The following is a 23,885-nucleotide window of genomic DNA, read 5'->3' as shown; positions in this document are numbered from 1 at the left end:
TTCACAAACACCCAGGAAGCCTCATGATGAAAACAGAGTTAGGACCTTGGCCATGCCACATGGCAGATAGCTTTAGGTAGAATGTAAGAAAGTTTAAAAGATAAATATATCCCCCGAGAATGCCACAGTCACAATCATCTCCACATGCTGGAAAAGCATCCTTTTATGCCCCCTGTGTACATGTCGTCTCTTGTTCTACCCCGTTCACACACATGCACACACCCTTGCCTGCCTACATGGCTGAAACAAGAGTCCTGGTTTTAGCCTCTATTGCAGTATTTTAGTGAGCCATTTAGTAAACTGTCCTATGGGATTAATCACATCTTTCCCTCCTCCTGGCTCCAATAACTCCATCCTTTAAGTATCTTTAGAACAAATGCCCGTAAATCACACACAGCCCCAAGTCAGCTCCAACTCCCTCACCATTTCAATTAGTATGCAGACACAGACCCTGTCCCTTAGGGGACCACAGTAACAGGGATCATAGCTGACCAGACAGTCAAACCAAGCCAGGCCTTCAAACTCAGTCTACTCACATTTACAGTGCCTAAAACCTGGAAACCAGCCTTTTAAAGAACTTATGTGCCTGTGAGAACGCTGGTGAGCTTCTGAGGTATGCCTGACTGTTTCTGATGACTGCCGTCAGAGCAGCCCCTGGTTAAACATGATAGGTTTTTCTTAGCTTTTACCCCCGGGGACCTTCAGGGGCATCTGACATGATAACTATCACAAATGGAGCTTGGGTCTTTTGCTCTGTCACTGTGTCCTGGTTTCCCTTCATACCTTGCTTCTCTGTTCTAACAAGGTCAGTCCTTCTTCATCTGAGGTTGGCTGTTTATTTCATTCATTCATTTCATTCACAAAGACTTATGGAGGTCAGCACTGGGGACTCACCAATGGCAGTTTCCTAGCCATACAGTGTTTATAAACTAATGAGAAATGCAAATAGAGACAGAGAGAGAATAATTAGAGCATAACATAAGAAGCTGGAGATGGGAGCTGGAGAGTGTCCTACCAGCTTACAGTCAAGGGGAGCTAGTCCAGTGAGAAATCTACGGGAAAAGCCAACACATGAGCTGAGCCCTCAAGAATGAGATGAAGAGGCCGAGGGCCGAAGCAACATTCAGAACTTGGCTCTCCTCCTTGTATCATCTTTTCATGAGTGTTCACTACCAAGTGTTTAAGTACCTCGTCTGTCCAATAGACCGATGCTGTCCAATATGTCACCCACTAGCTGTCCATGGCTACCAAGCCCCTGAAATATGGCCACTATGACTAAAGAACTGAAAGAGAAATTTTGGTTAATGTGAATAAATCTATATTTAGAAGATGACATGATTCAGTTGTTCCAAAATTATTGAGAATGGTTGGAACACTTGCCAGAGATTGTCTTCCACCAAAAAGAGTGTGTAAGTCCAAGGCCTGGGGTCCCCAAAACAAGTAATCAATCCAGAGAGCAGTGGGGGGCTATCCCGGGATGCCAGGGATAACAGTGGAGGTTTGACTCTCCATTTTCAGCTGGGAACTGTGAAATCTAAATGCAAATGAAAGTTCGATTCCAAACTGAGACAAGTTCAGTAAACTTGCCAGATTTGAAGACTTGGTGGCATAAAAATATGTAAATGTCTAATTTTGTATATTAAATGTATGTTAAAGTGGTTATATTTTAGATAACTAATGGGTTTTAAAATAGTTATAAAATATTATCAAAATTAATTGTATATCCTTTTTACTTTTAAAAATATGTTAGTGTGTGTGTGCACGTGTGTGTGTGCACATGTGTGTGTAGAAGTCAGAGAACAACTTGCAGAAGCTGATTTGCTCCTTCTGTGATGTGGGTTTCTGGGGTCAAACTCAGATCATCAGGCTCAGCAAGTGCCCTTACCAGCTGAGTCGTTTTTCTGGCTCGTGGTCTTTTTTTTTTTTTTTTAGGTTTTTCGAGACAGGGTTTCTCTGTGTAGCTTTGCGCCTTTCCTGGATCTCGCTCTGTAGACCAGGCTGGCCTCGAACTCACAGAGATCCGCCTGCCTCTGCCTCCCAAGTGCTGGGATTAAAGGCGTGCGCCACCACCGCCCGGCGGTCTTTTTATTTTTACCATGGTAGTTAGGAAATTGTAAACCATATTTGTGGCTCACACACATTCCCATTGCATGATGCTGGTCTGGACTCCGGCTCTTTGACAGCAGGACCTGGGGCCTTATGTAAGTTCTGTTTGACATTTTGTTTGATGTGCCTCAAATGATTGAGACTGTGTGTGGACAAAGTTTTTGTTTGATGTTAATTCCACAAATAGTTTTCAGGAGTCCATCACTCCAGGACCCATTTTATATTCAAGGGTCATATAACTAAATGAAACTAAGATCCTGACTTCATGGGATTTTATTCTAATTGGATATACCTTGAATGCATATTATAAATCCATGTAAGGGAACAGGGGATGGGCTGGGTGTAGGTTTACTGCTTTAGATCGGGTGGTTAGGAATGCTTTCTTCATGGAGCACAGAAGGCAGTCCCTGGGGATGTCTGAGAGAAGAACATTCCAGAGGGGAATGTGCTTGGCATGCCCACTGCAGAATAAGGCCAGCAAGGCTGCATTACCACATGTATGTGAGAGTGATAGATGAGAGGTCACACATGGACCAGATCAAGTAGGGCTAAGGAGCCCAATATCATGACTTGATGTTCACTGCTAAGTGTAATTAGGAAACACTGGAGATGGAGAGCCTGAAACAGCAGGACAGACCTACATTTTTGAAGGACCACTCTGGTTTCCTTGATGAGAAGGACGATAAGGAATGAAAGTGGACTGTAGAGACCCGTTAGGAGCTTTGGCATGGGTCAGTGGTTTTTCACTGAGCATCTAAGGATGTACTCTGGAGAAAATGAAACAGGGTAAGTTATCTAGATGATAGTGGAGGATTATCTCCTACTATTCTGAAGCAAGATGACTTTGGCTTATAATTCCATACCTACCACATGGTCTGGTAAAGGCACAGGCAGTGTATCCTTTCAAAGGAAATTGTCAGGGATTGCCTACCATCTAAAGGAGGCAGAAATCAGAGCTCTGACTAGCCCATGAAGAAGGAGTCAACTCAGGGTGACAGATATGCAGCAGAACCATTAAAGAGGACCAAGAACTCCAGGAGAAACGGCCTTGGAAAATGTGGTGGGAAGACAGGTCACCTTATAGACTTCATTGTGTTGTCAATGACACTGATGGGCTGGGACTACGGAAAGAATCCGTGGCATGCACAGAGGAACATGGGCGACTGAAAACACAGTTACTAACTTCAGGAACATCAAAAGTAAATATATAAAAATACTACTTAGCTCAACCTCAGTGAGAATAATGCAAATTCTGATTATATTTCCCACTCCTCTCCCTAACGATGTAGCTACTGAGAGGGGAGAACAAAGAGAATCTTGGAGTGCTATGGTATCGGAGCACGAATTCTCAACTTCTAGTTTTAGTGCCTAGAATAAGATGGTGTGTTTACAGAAATTACTGATTTACTGTATTATTATTAGTTGAATGTGTGTGTGTGTGTGTGTGTGTGTGTGTGTGTGTGTGTGTGCACGTGCAGGTGTGCTATAGCACATGTATGAAGGTCAAAGGACAAGCTTGCAGTCAGTTCTCTCCTCCCATCTTCGTTTACATGGGGATTGAGGTCAGGTTGCCAAGTTTGTGCCTTTTCCCACTGCGCCATCTTGCTGGCCCTATATAATTTATTTAAACAATGAGGCAAACACAGAGGAAACAAGACTGAGATGAAAGTTGTCACCTTCTTGAGGATGGGGAGGAAAGGACAGAGACCTGCTCCTTCTCCTTATGATCTCAACGAGGTATTGGATTTTTAGGACTATGAATGTATTTACTTAGATTTTTAAAAGTTAACTAAAAAAAGATAAATTGTACCTGAAGATGTAAAATAGTTTTCATTTTCCCTTGGGCCACAACTCAGCTCTGTTCAATAACTGAGAAGCCATATTAAGAATCTTGGAGCAGGGTGTGGTGGTATAGACATGTAATTATAACTTGTGAGGCCGAGGCAGGAGGATGGAGGTTCATGAGACTGCTGTTGACATGGTTCATCTCATTTTATCCTGGAGAGCTGGACCTAGCTGGTAGAGGCAAGGGCTTTGTCCCTCTAAGAAAATGCAGTCTCTGCTGAAATGCAGAAACAAGCTCTTGTTTCTAGGTTAGGAACATTCTGTCTTCTATGATACATTCTTCAGTTTCTGACGGGATTGATGGGGAATGGAGGCAGCCCCACTGTCTCTTCTCCACTTTAATCATTATCTGAAGTGCAAAAGGAATTGTCCTCAGATGTAGAAGACACAGTGAAATGTGTCTGAATTGAAACGAAAAAGAAACAAATGTAGATTTGTAAAGAGATGGTGTTTTCCTCTGGGTCTGAAAATACATCATCAGACTCATTATTACTTTATTCTGCTTGTATATTTTTACCTTAATAATTATTTGCACTAAGCAAATGTCTAGTAAAACTGGCAGTCTGAGGTTTTGAACATAAACCACATAGTGCACTTCAAGGACAGAATTCTTCCTGAGTGTCAAGAACACTGTAAATACTATCCATATTACAGTATTGCTTGCATTTCATTGTTCGTATTGATTTAATTTTGTTAGTTTTCTTTATGAGCTCAACATCTCCCCATAAATATACTCACCATCATATCACAAATGTCTCCGCTCTAGGATGTTTTCTCTTATCACTGTTATTCAGAAGGCTTTGCCAGTTGAGCTATACTATGCCTTAGAAAAATCTCTATGATAAGAGCAAAGACACCCTATGCAACCTTGTTCATCTTGCTGCCAGGACATGTCATGGTATCTCCACATTCCCTAAGGATACTCATTTATCTCTTGGCTTTGTGTCTTTTAAGTTATCATTAAATGTTTTATCTCTACTTTCTTGTTCTGTCCATTTCTCTGTGTATGTCTCCTCTGTCTTGTCTGTCTTTAGATCCTTTGTGGAATAGCATTAAGTCAAATTACACCTAAGTTTAATAGTTACCTTGTGCATAATTTAATATGATAGAAGAAAAATCATTGAGACCACTGCTTGTGTTACAAAGCATTTTGTTGCTGCTTGTGTATTATGGGTTTGATTTATCAATAAGTAGAGAGGTAATGGTGAGTAAGCCTACTTCCAATCCCATTCATATCAGAAGGAGACTGGAGCTAAGTATTATGACAATGGGACCTGAAAAAATGGCGAACTAGAGAATAAGGACAGTTAGAGGATTAATTAGCACAGGAAAGGTTTAAAACAACATTTTTTGGGTATGTGCCTGATAGCTTAATGTTGACCTCAAAGGCCAAAGCAGAAAGTATAGCAAAATCTGAATGTTCACTGGTTTTAAGTACACAGTGGAACACAAATACACTGCCTTCGACTGTGTTGGTTTTTCCATCTAAACTGATTGGTTGTCCTTGCCTCAGGAAAGGCAGTAAATAATTCTGATGAAGTCTGGCCAGCACGTGCAGCCGGGTGCTCCAGCTTTTATCTGTTGATTACACTCGCCAGAGGATGAGCAGTGTGAAATCCCTCACCCGTGCTGCCTCTCACTGTACGTCAGGTAAGCACAGGCCACCCTTCTGATTGGCCATAATAAACTGCATAAAGGAAGCTGCAATTTCCCGCTAAAGTATGCACCAGGGAGAAAAGGGAACACAAATGAGCAAATCAATAGCTTTCCCCTAAAAGGGAACCTGTGATTTATGATGCTCTTAGGAGGCAAGGAAGCTTGTTTCTCAGGACCACGGCGGTGATGCAGACGGCGTTGAACAGAACAAAGCCTGAGTCTGGCTGGGATCTGCTGTTCCAATCTCTGCTCTACCGCAGGGTCGCACAGCAAATGGGAAGGAGCCTCCCCTCTGTGAAGTCCTCCATTTGGAAGTCACAGCAGCAAAGGCTTAAAACATCTGTCTCTCCGAAAGCTAAAGGCTCTAACAAACGCCTTTCCTCTGAGCATTTTCCAGATCTTTTGTGTAAAACCATTGCAGGCAAACCTTGAGTGTGCTGTGCTGCCTTTGATAAAGGGCAGGTTATGTGGAGGTGTTCTTTAGCATCTGAGTCATGATTTTCCTTAGACACACACAGAGACTGGTGTAATAATGGCTGCATTACTCAGTGTGCATGTTTGATACATACGCTTAATTTCATTGCAGTAGAAAGGGCAAATATTAAATTGCTGTGGCTGGGTGGTTTTAGAAACATACCAGGGATACTTTTAAATTATAGGTTCCATTACATTTAAATACCTATTGAATAATACATCACCGTCATAAAAATCCAACCAATATGCCCCTATGCACCCTGGAATATAACAATGTGTGGTACGCTAAAGAAATAAGCATTATTTAAAAGAATTACATATGCTGCCACCTCTCTAGCAGAGCTTGGTTCTTGCCATGAATTAACACAGCTTCTCTGTTGTGAAATAAGAGATTTAAAAAACAAATTTCCCAAGGTCAGAGGAAACAACCTCAACTATGGCTGCAGTACTACTGCTATATTAATACTGGCATCTTTTGAAAACTGACAATGTTATGTATTACACTTAAGGGGGCACGATGATCTTAGGATCTCTCTCTCTCTCTCTCTCTCTCTCTCTCTCTGTGGTGGTGGTGGTGGTGGAGGGTATGCCTATGTCCTTTTCATGCTGCAGCTGAAACCTAGTTCCTGATACATGGGTTCTCCCACTGAGCTGCAGTGCCTGGATGTAACATGGTATTTTGATACACAGGATGTTCACATTGTGGAAAATCAAGCTCATTAACAAACCACTTATCCCACACACTTGTCAAGTGGTACAAAGTTTCACTTAGATGGGAGGGATAAGCTTCAGGGGCCCATTGCACAGCTGATCTGATACAGGCCTTTGGTGACCTTGGAAATGACTACCCTGTGATCACAGCTGCTAGTTGACTACAGGTTCCTGCACCTGTCAAAGAAATTCAGAGGTCGCCTAACCCATTCCCTGACTTTTATAAAGGACTTAATATCGGGCCTCAGAATGCTATGCTGAGGGGATGCTATGTTGAGGGGATGGTAGATATTTTCCAATAAACAAGTGCCAGTCTTGTTTGAATAAGACCCCAAGGTTGCAGGAATGTAAGTGAGGACAGGCTGTGGATTCTTAGTATTTCTGTCTTTTATACATCTTTTGCTTGGGTAATCCAAATGAACACTTACCACAAGCCCTAATGGTACCCTTCACACTGCTTTCCTTTTCTTTAAACCTTAGGTACAGGAAGCTGTATCTTCTAACACATTCTTTTGCAGAGCACTGTGTAAATAAGGCTCATCATTTATCTTTTGTATTAATATCCACCCCTTCCCTTCCCACCACCCTCCCTACAGCCAGTGTGTTTTTATTCATAGATCAGAATTTGAATAACTCCTTGTAAAGCAGGCTGTGTGCCTTTTCTTAACATAATAGCATCATGGCTAGTCCTTGCTTTTTTTTCTTATTCCTTTCTCTCCACTCTGCTTTTCTGCTTGTAGACCCTTCTGCCACACTTGCTTCCAAACCTTTTACATTTCCATTACCCTAGTGATGGGCAACTGGATTGGCCATGATCTTTTTTCCCCACAAACAATATTACTATGAATATATCCTTATGCATGGCCTCTATAGGTCTATATATGCATTTATCTGGGCATATTTGAGGAGTGGAGTGTACTTGCTCAGCATGATATATTTTTATAAGTATCATCAGATTTTTCTCTTGAATGAGACAGAATGGTCCTCCACATACTTTAGGGAAAAAACAAATCTTAATTCAACCCCTCCTCTCTCAAATCCCTTTATGCTTCCTCTCACTTTTTGTTGTTGTTTTGAAAAAGAAAAGTCTTGTGTGTGTGTGTGTTGGGGGTGGTGGTGGAGCTAGCGAGATGGCTCAGAGGTTAAGAGCACTGGCTATTCTTCCAGAGGTCCTGAGTTCAATTCCCAGCAACCACATGGTGGTTCACAACCATCTGTAGTGAGGTCTGGTGCCCTCTTCTGGCCTGCAGGGACACATGTAGGCAGAACACTGTATACATAAGTCTGTATACATAATAAGTAAATCTTAAAATATATAAGATCCCTAAAAACAACTTTATGCTTTCCTTCAATTTTGGCGTTCCCACCGTGGGTGACAGGTACCCTTAGGTTTCACAGTACCTCCCTGCTGTGCAGTTCTTTTGCTGTGATCCACAGACACCTGTCAGGTCACCACAGCCTTATTCAGAACATCTCAGTGCCATTCAAACTACAGCCATGTCCAGAGACTTTTCTTCTAAAAATGCCCAAGTGCATGTGACCTGGCAGGAGAAGGAACATGCCCTCTGATACAACAGAGTACCCAAGGATGCCCTACACACTACATGGAGCAAAGGCCATAGATACGATGTTTTAAAAGTCAAACGTGAGGCACAACTAGAAGATGAAGCAGGAGCAAGAGAAACCCACCTGAAGCTGGAGACCATGCTGAACGACAAAACTGCAGTAGCCGCTTAGCCATGACAAGACCCCCAGGTGCATGATGGGTAGCAGCAGGTCTCCTTTTGATTCCGCTAAGCCAGGGAATTGCTTCTGCAAGACCCACGCTCTGCTGGAATGGAGTTCTTTTACTTCAACAAGCCTCATTTACCACAACAACTCCCGGGGTGGGAACCCACTCCTAAACACTGTGAGTCACAGGGAAAAACTCAGCTCACAGCAGCACCAGCTCACTTAATTAAATGAACTAACCCGGAGCAACTGCCTTTGACTATAGGTACAAAAGGCTTCAACGGTAGGGCTTCATGACTCAATTCAACACAATACTGAGGCCCGACTAGATCAGACTCTGTATTCTATGCCATGGAGGTCACAATGACACTGGACTTCTGGCGTCAAAGCTCAGCAGTTGCTTGGAGAACTAGAGATACATAAAGACACATATTTATCTTTTTTTGAGGTTACAAAGAAAACTCCAAGGCAGAGGGATGTGTGCATTTGGCACAGGAAAGGGTGGAAGGAAATCCCAGCAAGGCTTTGGGTAAATAGTTCCTTCTACTTGGTTCCATTGACACCACCTTGGAGTTAGAAGCGGGGCATGCTCCTTCCACAGTCCTTCTTTGTTTTCTCCACCCTTGTGGAGACAGAAGCTGTCCTAGTCAGGGGCAGCCTTGAGCACAGACCATACAGAGCAGAGGCAGAGGGAACACAGTCCTGGGAGGAGCTGGCTCTACCACCGCACCTTCTGAAAACCTGCACATGCCACCAGGGTCATTATCTTGTAAGGTGTCATCACCTGTTACACTTTCGAACATCTCTGAGTTGGCCATCTCTGGTTAAACTGTTGAGCAGAGTGAAGCCAGGATGCCTCCGACCCCTCATACTTCAGCCCCTTTTCCTTCCCTGTTCTCCAATTCTTATGTGACCTACAGGTGATGCAAACCTGCCTCCACTTAGTAACATCATTTCTATGGCAAAGAACAGAGGAGTCCGAGGTGGCTCCAGCAAGGCTTACTTCCTGATTCATCCAAGTACTTGATGTAAGAGTGCTTTGTAGCTATCGGGTACATTGGGGATGATGAGCATCCAGGTCTTGGCTCATTGCTGCTCCCCCAGATGAGATGTTTCTCTTAGCCTAGAATCTCTGCTGGCTTCTAACCTCTGGCCAGCCACAAAGGGGATGCTTAGTAAGTGTTTTTCAGACCGAAAGCACAGTGTTACACCTTTATCAAGTAACTTAAGTGAAGACCTCGCCCCAGTATTGGCAAAGGAGACAGTTCTAGAACCCACTTCTTTTATTGGATAATTTGAAGATTTATTTTTTTACATTTTGTGTACAAATGTGGCTGTGTGTGCACATGAGTGCAAATGTTTATGGAGGTCGGAAGAAGGCATCAGATGCCCCGGAAGTAGAGTTACAGGCAGCTGTGAGCCACTACCATTAGAGGATCGAACTTATTCCTCAGCAAGAACTGTGTGTACTCTTAATGCTGATCCATCAGTTCAGCCCCCATTGGATAATAAAATAACTTAAAAAGGAATAGATCATATACGTATGTATGTATGTATATATGTATGTATGTATGTATGTATGTATGGGTATATGCGTGTATGTGTGTATACATTCCGTGGCCCTCAACCAAATTCCAAACTCATGCTAATTATGGGGTTATCTATCCTATTAGTCACAGCGAAGCCTAGGTAAGGGATGAATACACCCGTGGTTTAATTATTCCATCCCTTTTACTGCCACAAGGTTGCCCAAGAGCATTGTTTAAGATCGGACACAGCCACTCTACTCTGCTTCGACCATATTTTCCTCTTGTAACTTCTCTCTCCTTCGATTTTGGCCAGATTTTGAGCCTGACTTCTGCCAGTTCTCTACGGCTCAGGCTTACTGCCACTTTTTTTGGGGGGGGGGCAGGTGTACTGTCAGAACCTCAACCAATTCCTGTGTTTCTTACACGTTCTACAGCAAGATGAGTTGCACATCTGGAAAGGCCCTTGAAGGCTGGGCAGAAGAATGAAGGGTAAATGGGAAATGCACTTCAATCTGTCCTCAAGGGAACTGGAGGTGTTTCAGAAAAGACCAGACAACTCCTAAGGAAGAAGTACCTTCCAAACGATTAGAACCCCCGCCACGCTTTTGAGCTTCAATGTTGTCCCTGTAAAGACCTCTTCTAATAAAGCTCTAGTCTGTGTGGCTGTGTGTCTCGGGCAATCAGCCACACAAGGATCCTCAAGATTGCATGTGTGTCAAATAGCACATTTGCCAAGATATCTTGGGATTGTCTTGACACTTTCTAAAAGCAACTCAGGAAATAACTAAGGTACCTTGGTTTTGAGAGACAGCTTCACACAACGTAATCACCAAATCAGGTTCACACAACGTAATCACCAATTCTGACAGTAAGAGAGTAACTCACTTAACACCAATGCTTCCTGCTGGTAGGTTATGTGAAAGATTTAAGTTTGGCTTAAGTTATATAATTGAAAGAATATTATAATGCCCCCAACTGCCAGAGATGGGTAACTCTACAACTTTTTACCTTAACAATCTGGAATAGTTAAAAGATAATTAGAATTTTTGAGGACCTCACCATATAGATGGAAAAAAAAATGATATCCAAGTTCAGCAACTTGTACCCTAAGATACAAAGGAAGAATTCTCTGCTCTTCTGTAAAACTCCATTTCTTGCTTTCTAACATGCATGAGAGTCTGAGGCATGATCACAACACACAAAAAAGGGCATTTTGGGGTGAGTGGGCTCTTTATGTTCCTGCACGTGGAAGTACACTTGGAAACAGAGCAGTTGGTCACCAGGACTTGATAATGAAGCTAATTGTAAGCCTTTGGTGAGGGATCTAATTAGGCTAACGATGAGCTCAACCTGGCAAGGGTATTTTTAGACCAGTTCTTCTCAGAGAACACTGTTCCAACCTCACATATGTTTTGTCTACTTCAAAATATGGAAATATGCACAGGAAGGGGGCAGAGAGTTCTTACAGACCATACAACTATGGCAAGACCTTAGAGAGAAAATTATCAAGTTAGGCTTAGCAGTTTGTATGGAACAATAAAAAAATTAGAAAAAAAAATGACTATTGCCCACTGCAAAGGGTAAAGCTACTCTCTAATGACTGAGGGGCTTTTCCTGAACTCTGTTTTTTCCTTTTCTTCTCTCTCTTCTCTCTCTCTCTCTCTCTCTCTCTCTCTCTCTCTCTCTCTCTCTCTCTCTCTCTTCTTCTTCTTCTAAGATACAGTCAATGATGTTATAGATCGAACTGTGTTTTCCAAAATTCATAGCTTGAATGCTGTGTTGTAATATGACTATATCTGAAGATAAGGCCCTTAAGGCTTACTGAGGTCATAAGGGTGGGGCCCTAACCCAGCAGGATTGTAGTTTTATAAGAAGAGGAAGAAAGGGCTAGATCTTGCCTACTCTTGCCATGTGAGGGTGCAGCAGGAAGGTGTCTGTCTGCCAGCCAGGAAGATAGCCTTCATTAGAACCAGCCTTCCTGGCACCCTTCCTTGGACTTCTAGCTTTCATAACTTGAGAGAAAATTTGTTATAATAAGCCTCCCAGTCAGTAGCCCCCACCCCACTAAAAAAAAAAAAAACGTGAGGCTGAGCAGACTAATAAAGAATGGACATGTAACCCACAGTCAGAAGCTGGTTCAAGCTGGATTGCTTTGCATAATAAGGAGAATAACGTGAGAGTGGGGTCAGAGTCCTAAAGGAAGGAGAAAGCAATTCTCCTTTCTCATGCTGTGCATGAAGGGGACCAGAAAGTCCTCATGATGCTTTTGAAGGAAACACAAGGTCAGGTGAGGACTTCCCACACTGTAGGCTGTGAAGTGTGTGGTACAAAAGCCTCTGTGTTTCTTAGGAACTCTTCAGTACGATTTTTTTAAAGTAAAGGATCCTGCAGGCATATAGATTTTCTTAAACAAAATGAAGCTTAGACCTTAGAAGCCTTGGCACGGGGCTATGGCAGCATCACTTGAACAAGGGGACAGACACCATCAGCCATATATATATTGCAGGTACAATGATTCCACACACCCTCTGTATCATCTTTTGGGAAAGCCTCTTAACTGTGTTCCATCTGGGGTATCATTTTGAAGAAATGAGGATCAAAATATTGTTTCTAATCGTCCATTGTCTGTGTCACTTTGGGAAACATAGGTTGTCTATTAAACAAAAAGGTAAAGACATGATTACCTTTCTTCCTAAGATCATTAGAATAAGATAATATATTTAAAATTTGGTATAATCTAGATATATTTAATAATACATGTAAAAAGGATAGTACCCATTTTTTCTTTTATTTAAAACAATTGCAGATTCACATAAAGTTATGAAAGTAGCACAGAGAAATCACGCATAACCTTAATCCAAATTCCCACAGTGGCTAAACTTCCATGACTTGTGTAAGATACCTCAGACAGGAATCCAGCAGTCCAATGCATGTTCAACCATCCCTTTGTATCTGTGCAGGATGTTTTTCAGGATCCTATGGACCCCAAAATCTATGGATGCTCAAACTCCTTGTATAAAGATCGCATAGTTTTGCACCTGACCCACACACATCCCCCTGAGTACTTTAATCTCTATAGATTATTTTAAAAATGCACTATATCACAAATGCCATGTAACTATTTATTATGCGGTATTGCTTGGGAATAACATCAAGAAAAAAAATCTGTAGACAATCCCTACAGATTCACTCCTTCCTGAATATTTTTGGTTCAGGGTTGGTTGATTACACAGAACTGGAACCTACACATGTAAAGGGCTGAGTATACACGGGCCTATATCTTTATATCAAGTGTAGATTTATATAACCACTTCATAAACCAAGACACTAGAATATCTTATCAATGTGAAGCTCTCCCCCATGTGACCCCAGCACTTGATATGGCTGTTCATTTTTCAAAACAAGTTTCTATGCTACAAAATGACATACTTGTTCTTCAGGCAAAACCCAACATGGAGAACTCTGAATATTCACAATAGAAGCAAGTGCCTATTTTCTCCTACTGTAGATCAAGTTCTCCAGGATTCTGGGGGATCTAGTCTACTGGTTGGGTTCAGGTTCACATTTACTTTGAAGAAGACTTAGCTGTCTAATCACCTATGATCTGAGGACCAGGTAAGTCTGATACACTCTGAAATGTTGCGGAGGGATCACTGGTCGGGGATCTTGAGAGCCTAGGATCTAATCTAAAACCAACACACGAAGTCCTTGTTTACTCAGATGGTACTCACTCTTCAAATAGTACCTGGTTCCTTCCTGACATACATTAGGATGTATGAAGCATCTTATCTGAAGGAAGATGCAGGGTAATTTATCTATAATAAAATCCTCTGGTAATAATGATGTACTAAAGCAAGTGGTGTTTAGGAGGCTTGTATTTTGCAAAGAAAATAACTCTCTGTGACTTATGAAGAAAAATTAAGCCAATAAAAAGGCTGCTTGTGACACTGGGTGCTGAGGTTGCCAAATCTGTGACTTTTTCTTAAACTGCCTTCTTTTTTGGCCTCCGTTAGAAATTTTGAGTTTTCTGATAGACCATGATGACTATTTAAGAGAAAATTCTCTTGGCTCCTGCTGTTTTCTGAGCCTGGTTCTCCAGCCTTATTGACCATTTACTAGGTACCCAATAGCCTTCCCATATATTCCAGTTCTCTTCTGGTTAGTTGTAACTCCCCACTGGTCAATCCAGAAGGACCATATTTTAGTAATAGATTATAAAATGCAGGAACATCCAAGATTTCACAGAAGAATGAAACAGGACAGCAGAGATGGTTCACTGTCTCCTCACATTCACTGTACTATCCTTGCTGCTTCGAGACTATATTTCCAAGACTCTCTTGCAGCTAGGTGTGGTCATTTTTGATAGGAGCACAAGCATATCATATCCTTCTATGTATTTTATATTTTGTGTTGTCCATAATATTCACTGATTAGCAAAACTATGCTAGAAATGGTAGGCCACTTAGAGGAAACCGGAGTCTTTGTTGATGACTATTGAGCTATGAGATTGACTCCAGATTTCCTCCCGACAATCTTATGGAATAGGAAACAAGTTTGTTTATGCCTCCTGTTAGTTGGTTTTTCTCTACATCTATCTAGTCAATTCTAATTTTAACTAATGTGAATAAATAAAATGTAGGAATTTGGACCCAGGGTCCAGTGGCTTCTTAGGGTTCTAAAGGAAATGCCAGATGATTTCTAGCTTATGTCCTCACCTCTATTTTAACTTTATGGTGGTGATCATCACTGTCACCTATTGCCAGATATTGATACATTTTACTAACTGTACTTGAAAATAATTGTTTCATGTATAATTCTACTTTTGCATGCAACAGCATTATTCTGGAAAGAGGTCTGTGTAGACTTCAATTAACTGTCTGAGGGAATGATGACACCCTGGTCACAAAGCCACCAACCAGTGATGGTAGCACAGGAGCACACAGTTCTGCATGTGGACATCAAAGCAGTTCTGCACTTGTGATATAGTGCATGTTTAAAATAATCTATAGAGATTAAAGTACTCAGGGGGATGTGTGTGGGTCAGGTGCAAAACTATGCGATCTTTATACAAAGAGTTTGAGCATCCATAGATTTTGGGGTCCACAGGATCCTGGAAAACATCCTGCACAGATACAAACATAACTTCCAAATCACCATTATTTACACCCTCGTATTTCCTGTGTCTACTGAAAATGAACTTAACCGATGAGCATAGGATGAAGCTTCCTTGGGTCCCAGGTCACTGGGATTCTACTTTGTCTTAACTGTTGGCTCCCCGCTCACCACCTGACACCCCATCCTCTGGGCAGTATCATGTGCATTGGCTCATTCTTGACCTTCCCCTGTAGTTTCTGTGCTCACACTAAGCATAGACATTCTGGGTATCTAAGGTAGGAAGAGAATCCCACAGCCAACGTTGCTGCCTCTTTGCTTGTTTTCCTGTGGTGCTGAGATTGGGCCCCAGGGCTTTGCTCATAGTGGGTAGGAGCTCTATCTCTGAGCTACATCCAGAGTCCCTTTTTATCTAAATATTTTTGAGACAAGGTCTCATTTAAGTTGCCCAGGCTGGCCTTGAAGTCACTCTGTAGCCCAGGGAAGTCTTGAACTTGCAGCCTTCCTACCTCAGCATCCTAATAGCCAGGATGACAGACTTCCACCAACAAATCTGGAAGTGGTTGCCACTTTTGAGGACTGGATAGCTGCTGGGGGTTGCCATGGTTACCAGGCTGGCTCCTCACTGGAATGCTGACTGGCAGTGGCCAGGCGTCCCAGAGCTCAATGGGGCAGTAGTATAGAGACTGATCTTACTTGTCACAATTCCTTTCTTCTACAATCAAAGGGATACCTCCTTATTCTTCCCCTAAACAGTGTGGTCTTCCCTCCCTTCCTCCTCAGCAAGAGAGAGATGCATTGGTCTCATTCAAGCACAGTGTAATTTGGACAACATTGGGAAGATATATATTTTCCAGGCCACCATCTCTCTGTGGCTGAAAGGGGGAGAGGGGTGTGTGCAGGATGGACTTGGGCTGTACAGATGTGCTGTTTGGTTCTGTGAGGCTCGGAGGGAAGGGTGAGCCAGACAGCCTGCGGGCCTATTGGGTGCTGAGCACAGTGTGAGTGAGCTTTTAGGGCCGAGGCTCCTCATGCTGAAAATCCCCTCTCTTAGTTGACTGAGCATCCCTGTTCCTCAGCGGGATGTACACGGCAGAGGAGAACACCTCATCTGATGCACATCCAAGCCCAGTGACGGGGAGTGTAATGAAGCGGGCAGCGCTGCTGTGAAGCAGCCGTCCCCGTGTCCAGGCCTCACTGAAAGCTTCAGAAGGGAGGACCAGGGTGATGAGTCAGCCCCCGTTCCCATTTTCTGCTGAAGGTAATTGTGCTTCCATTAAATGCTGATGTGTTCTCATTACCGGAGAGTGTGCCGAGGGGGAGGAAGGGGAGGGTGGGGAGGACTTTTCCATCTGAGCCGTGTCTGCTTCTGAAAACACTGCTTGTTTCCACCCACACTCAGAGGGAGACCATCGCCTCAGTCAGAACAGCTGTCCTGGAACAAACCATAAATGCCACTGAGGATGGAGAGAAAAAGGAAGCTCTTGAACACTGTTGTTAGACTCGGGCAGACAACAGTGGAGAGATGCCTCAAGAGCTTTCGTGTTGGCTCGGTTGGTAAAGATGCCTTCCACCAAGCGTGTTGACCTGATTTCCATCTCCATGACCCACATGGTGGACATAGACAAAGGACTCCTGTCAGTTATCATCTATCCTTCACATGTGTGCTGTACTGTATGTGTGCACATGCACACATATGCAACAATAAATGAATGAATGAATGAATGAATGAATAAATAAATAAATAAATCTCAAAAATATTAAAAAAAAATGTGCCTCGAGAATGTAAAACTAGGTGCACACAGGATCCAGAATCTTCTGGGTTTACATTCAAGGAAATGATATCAGCATAACAGAGAACCACTTGCAAATTTCTGTTTGTCTCTGTGTAGTTCATAGGTGCTAATAAAGAATCAACCTGGGGCTGGTGGGATGGTTTAGTGGGTAAAGGTGCTTGCTGTGGACCCTGGAGTTTGAGTCTCAGAATTCTTATGATAGGAAGAAAGCAGTGATATAATCATTATGAATAATATCAACATAAATATTATAGTCCATGGATATATGCAATTATGGTAATAACCACTTCTGAAACAGGAAAACCTGGCCTGTTCCTTTATGTGCTGGTAGCCGAGTTTCCACTGGGATCAGAAACCTGGGTTTGAGAATGGGTGCCTAGGATAGCCACACACCCCCACACCTAGTCGCAGCTGTTATGGGGACCTAGTGTTTGAGGCCAGGACATTTTCCCTGGCTTTACTGTCTCCTCCCATCCCTCATTCTACTGGAAATGTTTCAGTCACTGGGAGTGAAGAGGACAGCCCAGAAGCTCCTGAGTGCAGGTGGTGAGTAAGGGGGATGTCTGAAACATGACAGCAAAGCCTGATGCTTCTTAAGACCCAGTTAGCTGGTGGGGCAGGGTCAGGGGAAGGGGGGGGGGGAGATGGAGATCTAGGCAGGGCTTCATTGTGTAGCCCAACCTGTGCTGAAATGTACTATATAGCCCAGAGGGCTTTGAACTTATGACAATCCTTCTGTCTCAGCCCTGCTTAGTGTTAGGATTATAGGTGAGTGATTTTATGCTGGAAACCTTCAGGTATTAGTAATGACCTGCCTCTGAGTAAAGCTTCAACTTTACCAAATACTGATGATGTGAGGGAAAGTGCCATCATCATCTGATGCTGGTACAAAAACTTCAACTTTACCAAATACTGATGATGTGAGGGAAAGTGCCATCATCATCTGATGCTGGTACAAAAACTAGGCCGATCCCATTATCTAGCATCAGCTCCTAGCATTAGCAGGGCATGTCTTAACTCAGCAGGCCATGAAGCCATCAAAACCCCCTGGTGGTGTATCTAACTGCTCAAGAATCCTTTCAGAATCCTTGGGCCAAACTTAAGATCTGCTTTGCCTCGGAGGCTTGTGTGGAGCCACTGCATCTCAGTGACATCAGGCTCAGGCTCCCTATTGATGGGTGCCTGTGGGCAGGAAAGAAGCACCTGGATTCAGGGCAGTCAAGAGAGCCTTGTGCACAGGAGCCACCCAAATGTGTGCACTCATCACCTGAAATGCATTTGCAATGTGGATGTCGATTATCCACACTTCCCCTCCAGACCAAACCTTGTTGTTCGTTTGAGAAAATCAACACCTAACATCAAGCCACTGCACTGCGCTCTCAAATGCCTCCATACACAGCCCTGCAAGGATAGCGGTCCTCAAATACCTCATCGGTGAGAGAGCATGGAGTAGCGAGGAGGGGCAAATGACCTGTTCCTATTTCTACGGGCTTCTGACCATTCATACCAAACAGAATTTCCAGTGAAATATAAAGCTTCTCCCTAAATATTTAATGTTCTATTTTCTTTAAGAGTACTTGTGCATTTATTAATTTATTTTATGGTGTGTGTGTGTGTGTGTGTGTGTGTGTGTGTGTGTGTGTGTACATGTGTGTGCACCTTGGTGTTCATGTTGAGTTCAGAGAACAGCTTTGTGGAGTCAGTTCTGTCCTTCCACCATGTGGGTTCCAGGGGTCTAACTCAGGTCATGACAAGAGCTTTTTACTGGCTGGGCCATCTTGCATGTGTGCAAAGTTAGGTTGTGAACATTAACTGCATATGACTTGTATTTGTCAGCCATACTTACTTTATGCTAAAAAGAATAAGAATAAAAACAGCACGGAGTCCTTAGCCTAGAGGATCTGATTTGATTGTAGGAAGTAGAAAACTTACTGAAAACATTAACAAGAAAGTGCAATTTCCACAGAATGATGTACACAATTCTTAAACATCTGGCTGAGGGATTCTGTGAGTGAATGTACCTGAAAAAACCTACCCATAGGACAGCCACCTCACTTGTAGAGATATGTCAACATAGGAGCTTTTGAATTTTAAAAGGCAAACAAGACTCTTCAACTTCAAGAGCACAAGGGTGTTCCACAAAGAACTCCCCGCTGGTTCTAATCCACACACAGGACTGATTAAGAGAATTTGTTTTTGGTTCTACACTTATGGAAAGACCATGAAAATATGACCCTAAGATTTTAATATTCTGGGACTGGTTCACTATCCAGGTCATTATTTCTGAAGGTTCCACCCATATCAAAACTAAAGTCAGCCCCAGACATTTCATTTTGTCAAATTCTCACTTTTCACATGTAGCTTTGTGGTTTGTGACCACCTACCACTCCAGTTAGGGATGGATTAGTTAGAGATGGATTGGTTTTGATAGATGGGTTAATCATAGATGAATCAGTTCACTCTTTTTGATATTAAAATGAAAGCGCTTACATACAACAATTCCTGCATATTAGCCACTTGTGGCTGGCAAACAAAAGAGTTCTCAGGCCACGCCCAGTTGCAAGACAGGGAAGTGTGTGTGTAGGTGTGTGTTGGGGGGCGGGTGTCAGAAGAGCTGAATCCCTAGCAGGGAAAGCAAAATAAAAGTGATCACATGAGCAGTATGCAGAAGCTACTATATATATACTGCGAGGCCAGCAGAAGGGACTCTGAGTGACACGATGGGAGGGGAGGCCAGGATGGGACCTGTACTCAGTCCTAGGAGTCAAGGAGCTCCAGAGAGGTTTGGCTACAGCCAAGATGTGGAGATGCCACGAGAGGATGGGACAAAGGATAAAGATGGTTTAGAGAGGGCTAAGTGGGGGCAGAGGGGAGGGAGGGAAGGAAAGAGAGAAAGAGGAGAGCGAGTGAGGGACAGAGATAGAGAGCTAGAGACAGAAAGACAGAGAAAGAGCTATCTCCCTGAAAGCCGTGTAAAAATGATGAATGGGGTATAATTTTGCCCACCCAGAGGATACCTTACTTTTTAAGGTCCCACCCGTATTTGCTACCAGGAATCACAATATTAGAGTCAACTTCAACATTTTGCTCATGTGAAGTTGTTGCTTTCATTTATTTGCTACAGCTATCAAGCCTGGTATAGGGTTGGAATCAGACTCCCACAGTATCCAGGAGGGACACAGACCCTCCACAGGGCATTATCCGGAGTGACCACACCAACCACCAGCGGCGTTGATAGAGATGTGACTTCCCATCTCTCTTGAGGCTGCCGTACATTTCAGACACACACAGGTGCCGGTTCTGTGTCAGCCCCTGTGTGTCTTCAGACAGCTCCGCCAGGACGGAGCAAGAGTGCTGCCTCAGAGACCAAGGTGTGCAACACGGGAGTGGTGACACTGCCTGTCCGCACTCCCCAGATCCTCTCATCAGTTTCTCCTCAGCAACCGCCCTTCCTGCTTCGCTGAGCAGTCAAGAGCCGCATTCTGAGCAACTCTGTCAGTCTCAGAAAACGCAAGTTTCAAGTTGCTTCATCTACAAAGAGTGAAGTACAGGGGTCAACAGAAGCCAACTCAATGTACAAGGAAGAGGAAGGAGAACTAGCGGGTGGGACTTCATTCTCGGCTCACGGCACAGAGCTCCTCATTCTCTGGAACTGTCTAGGTGATGGGGATGTCTTTGTTTAGATGAGGCTAGTTTTGATGGGTTCCTGGGTGGTGGAGCGGGTCACCAGAAAGACATACCACAATTATGTGTCCTTTGGCTAAAGACTGGGTTAGTAACTGACCATGCCCATGAATTATGAGATTTGGAAGCTTCACGCTGCTGAGCTCATGAAGTGCAGGGAGAAAGGTGAACTTGGAGAAGGCATGGAGGCCCTTCACCCTCTCCACGTCTTCATCTGGCAGCTCACCTGTGTCCTCTGTAACATCCTTGATAATAAACTGGGAAATTCAAGGTAGGCATTTCCCTGAGATCTGTGAACCATCACAGAAACCAACTGATCATGAGGAGGCGGGTTGGGGAAAGGTCGAATTTCTAGCTGGCCAGTCAGAGGAGGCCTGGACTTGCAGCTGGCATCTGAAGCATCAGAAATGTGTCAGTCATGCAGGATTGAGTCCTCAACCTATGGGACTTGACTCTGAACCCAGGTCAATGTCAGAGATGTGTTAGACTGAAGGAGCTGCAGCTATGGGGAAAATGGTGGCCGAGGTGACCAGAAGCGCTGTGCAAGAGTAGAACAGGACTCTGGCCTGTTTTATCCATACGCCCAAAGGACCGTTTGACACAGTCTTACTTTGTGTAGACCTTTCCATGGAAAGAAACACCTCCTGAGCAGTATGAATGGCAGACACCTGACGCGGACAGTACTGTCCCCAAGCCAGAGCTCGGGACAGAGAGGAAGCAGACGGAGAGGGAAGTTGAGACATGGCCAGCCCCTTACCGTAGTGCGGGATGATGGCCCAGGCCATGGCCGAAGCGTAGATTCCACCAATCATCCAGAACATGCAGAGCCAACTGAGGTGCTCACCCCGCTTCTCCCGGGCTAGGACTTCAGCAAAGTAGGAGAACACGGTAGGGATGGCGCCTCCAATCCTGCCAAGAAGTGCAGAGAACACGTGAGGCTGGGACAGCTACCATGAGGTAGGAAGGGCCAATCCAAAGCAGACTCTAACAATATGTATTCTCTCCCACCCCTGACATAGCAAACAATGTGCACTTTCTATCATTTTATAATATGCGTTCATGGCCAATCCATGACTGCCTCACCCAAACTTGAAACTGCAATTAAGCTATGTGGGCAGCAGGTGGCAGTGGCACCCTACTCATGAGGCTTACAGCTTCACTTGCAGTTCAGACGGGGATTATGCTCAGTGTTGGATCGTCTACATGATATTCATTAAACGTTACAACATTCTGGTGTTTTTTAAATAAGTACCTTGACTCATTAAACAAAGAGAAACACTGATATGTCTCATCCATACGACTGTTGGGAATTTTGGGCACAGTTGTAAATATCTCTAGGGGGCTGTCCTCCATCTTTAGTCCCTTGTTGCTACCCCACAGCAGGGGGTCTTGTAACCCGATGGGGTGATATGATGGCAGACATGCTGCTGACAGATTGGTTCTCACCATTGTCCAGGAGATAGGACAGCTGAATCAGTATAAACATAAGGGTTTGTACCACGTATGTACCAAATATCATCTTTTGTTCATTCCTCTGACTTAAAAAGGAAGATTTTACTATATTTATTTATTTGTGTGTGTTTGTGTGTTTGTACATATGTGTGGGTACCCTTGGAGACCAGAAACGTGTCAGATCTCCTGGGACTGGAGTTACATATATCAGGTGGTTGTGAACCACCTACGTAGGTGCGTCCAAGTGAACTCGGATCCTCTAGAAGAGTAGCAAGCATTCTTCACCACTAAGGCATTTCTCCACCCACCCCCACCCCCAACCCCCGGGAAAGGGTCCTGATAAGAAGGGCTGGCTGACTTGAAGATATGGTAAGACTAGTGGCCAAACTATTCAGGTGAAAGACTCTCAAGTAAAAGGTCGCACAATTAAAATTTTGTCTAGTCTGGTAGGTAGGTGAATCATAGATTTCATCGTAATTTCAAAAAAATCTTGAGCTTAAATTTTGGAAAAACTGCCTCAGAAAATATTACTTTTATTTGCTTCAAATTGTTATCTTAAATATATTGTTTTAGGCTGGGTGATGGTGGTGCACGACTTTAATCCCAACACTCGGGAGGCAGAGGCAGGCGGATCTCTGTGAGTTCGAGGCCAGCCTGGGCTACAGAGTGAGTTCCAGGATAGGCTGCAAAGCTACACAGAGAAACCCTGCCTTGAAAAACCAAATACATACATACATACATACATACACACATACATACATATACATATATATGTGTGTGTGTACATATATATGTATATATACATACATATTGTTTGATGTTGAGTTGTAGGTGCTGCAGTAGAGAGAGAAGAACATCAAGATGCTAAGTCTTTATTTTCCAAAGGAGCAGAGGATTCAGCTTTCTTGGGAAAGACTGACACCCAGCTAGTTCACTCCAGTTACTTTATTCAAATCCATAAAAGGTTAAAAGAGGTTGGGAAAGGTTCCAACTAGCGAAGTTCTCCTGCTCTTGCTGCCCATGAGAGTAGACAACCCACACAAATCTCAGTCCCTTTTGATGATGGCTAGTCAGGAGTGTTTAGCCAGGTTTGCCAGGAGTGTCTTAGAACCAAGGTCGGTGCAGCTGCAAGCTCTCACCCAGCACCAAGTGCAGATTCTCCAGAGAGACGACATTTCTTCAAGGTTCAAACAGCTCAAAACAATGACTCAGTCTTTACTGATCAACCCAAACATAGCAAAGGCTTTGCTGAAACATTTTTCTCAAGGCCAGACACAAGGGCCTTACTATATATTCCACTTAAAGTAAGACATAAAGGCTTTACTTACATATCACTACATACACATATATATGTATGTATGTATACACACATATTTGTATGTGTACACACACACATATAAAGATGTCAAACAATAAAACCAGGGTGTAGAGCCAGCACCTACAGATAGAGCCTAAAAGAATGCATCCATTCATTTATGGTACCATAAGATAAATTGCTATTGACATTTCAAATAATGTAATGTCAAAGAGTAAAACATGTCCATCCATTTAACAACTGATTTTTGTTGAGCCTTTAATACAATAAAGGACTATTAGTCATGCCTTCAGCAAATGCAATTTCAGGAAAGGTCATTCTGTAGCAAATTGGCCTGACCAAATGAACCATAGGACATATAACTCTCTGCGTTAACTGGGAGGTCAAAATATGGCACCATTTTAAGTATCTGTCCCTGCTTACAATGACGCTGTAGTCATCCACTGTGGACACGGGCAGACGGCTCAGGTCAGT

General features: G+C 43.3%; 1 protein-coding gene across 2 annotated transcripts in view; it reads right to left on the bottom strand.

Annotated features, from left to right (window-relative positions):
- Positions 1-23,885, bottom strand: part of Sv2c (synaptic vesicle glycoprotein 2C) — a 193,378-nt gene that overhangs the window by 64,577 nt on the left and 104,916 nt on the right. For both annotated transcript variants that reach the window (XM_052743523.1, XM_052743524.1), the window contains exon 4: positions 21,402-21,553. In XM_052743523.1, the coding sequence (XP_052599483.1) occupies positions 21,402-21,553 (152 nt within the window). The remainder of the gene's footprint in view (positions 1-21,401; positions 21,554-23,885) is intronic.

This window comes from Peromyscus californicus, unplaced genomic scaffold (genome assembly GCF_007827085.1).
Source record: "Peromyscus californicus insignis strain IS unplaced genomic scaffold, ASM782708v3 Scaffold_18__1_contigs__length_77618521, whole genome shotgun sequence".
Lineage (NCBI taxonomy): Eukaryota > Metazoa > Chordata > Mammalia > Rodentia > Cricetidae > Peromyscus > Peromyscus californicus.
Note: the sequence above shows the minus strand (reverse complement) of the source record. Positions and strands in the feature narration are given on the sequence as shown.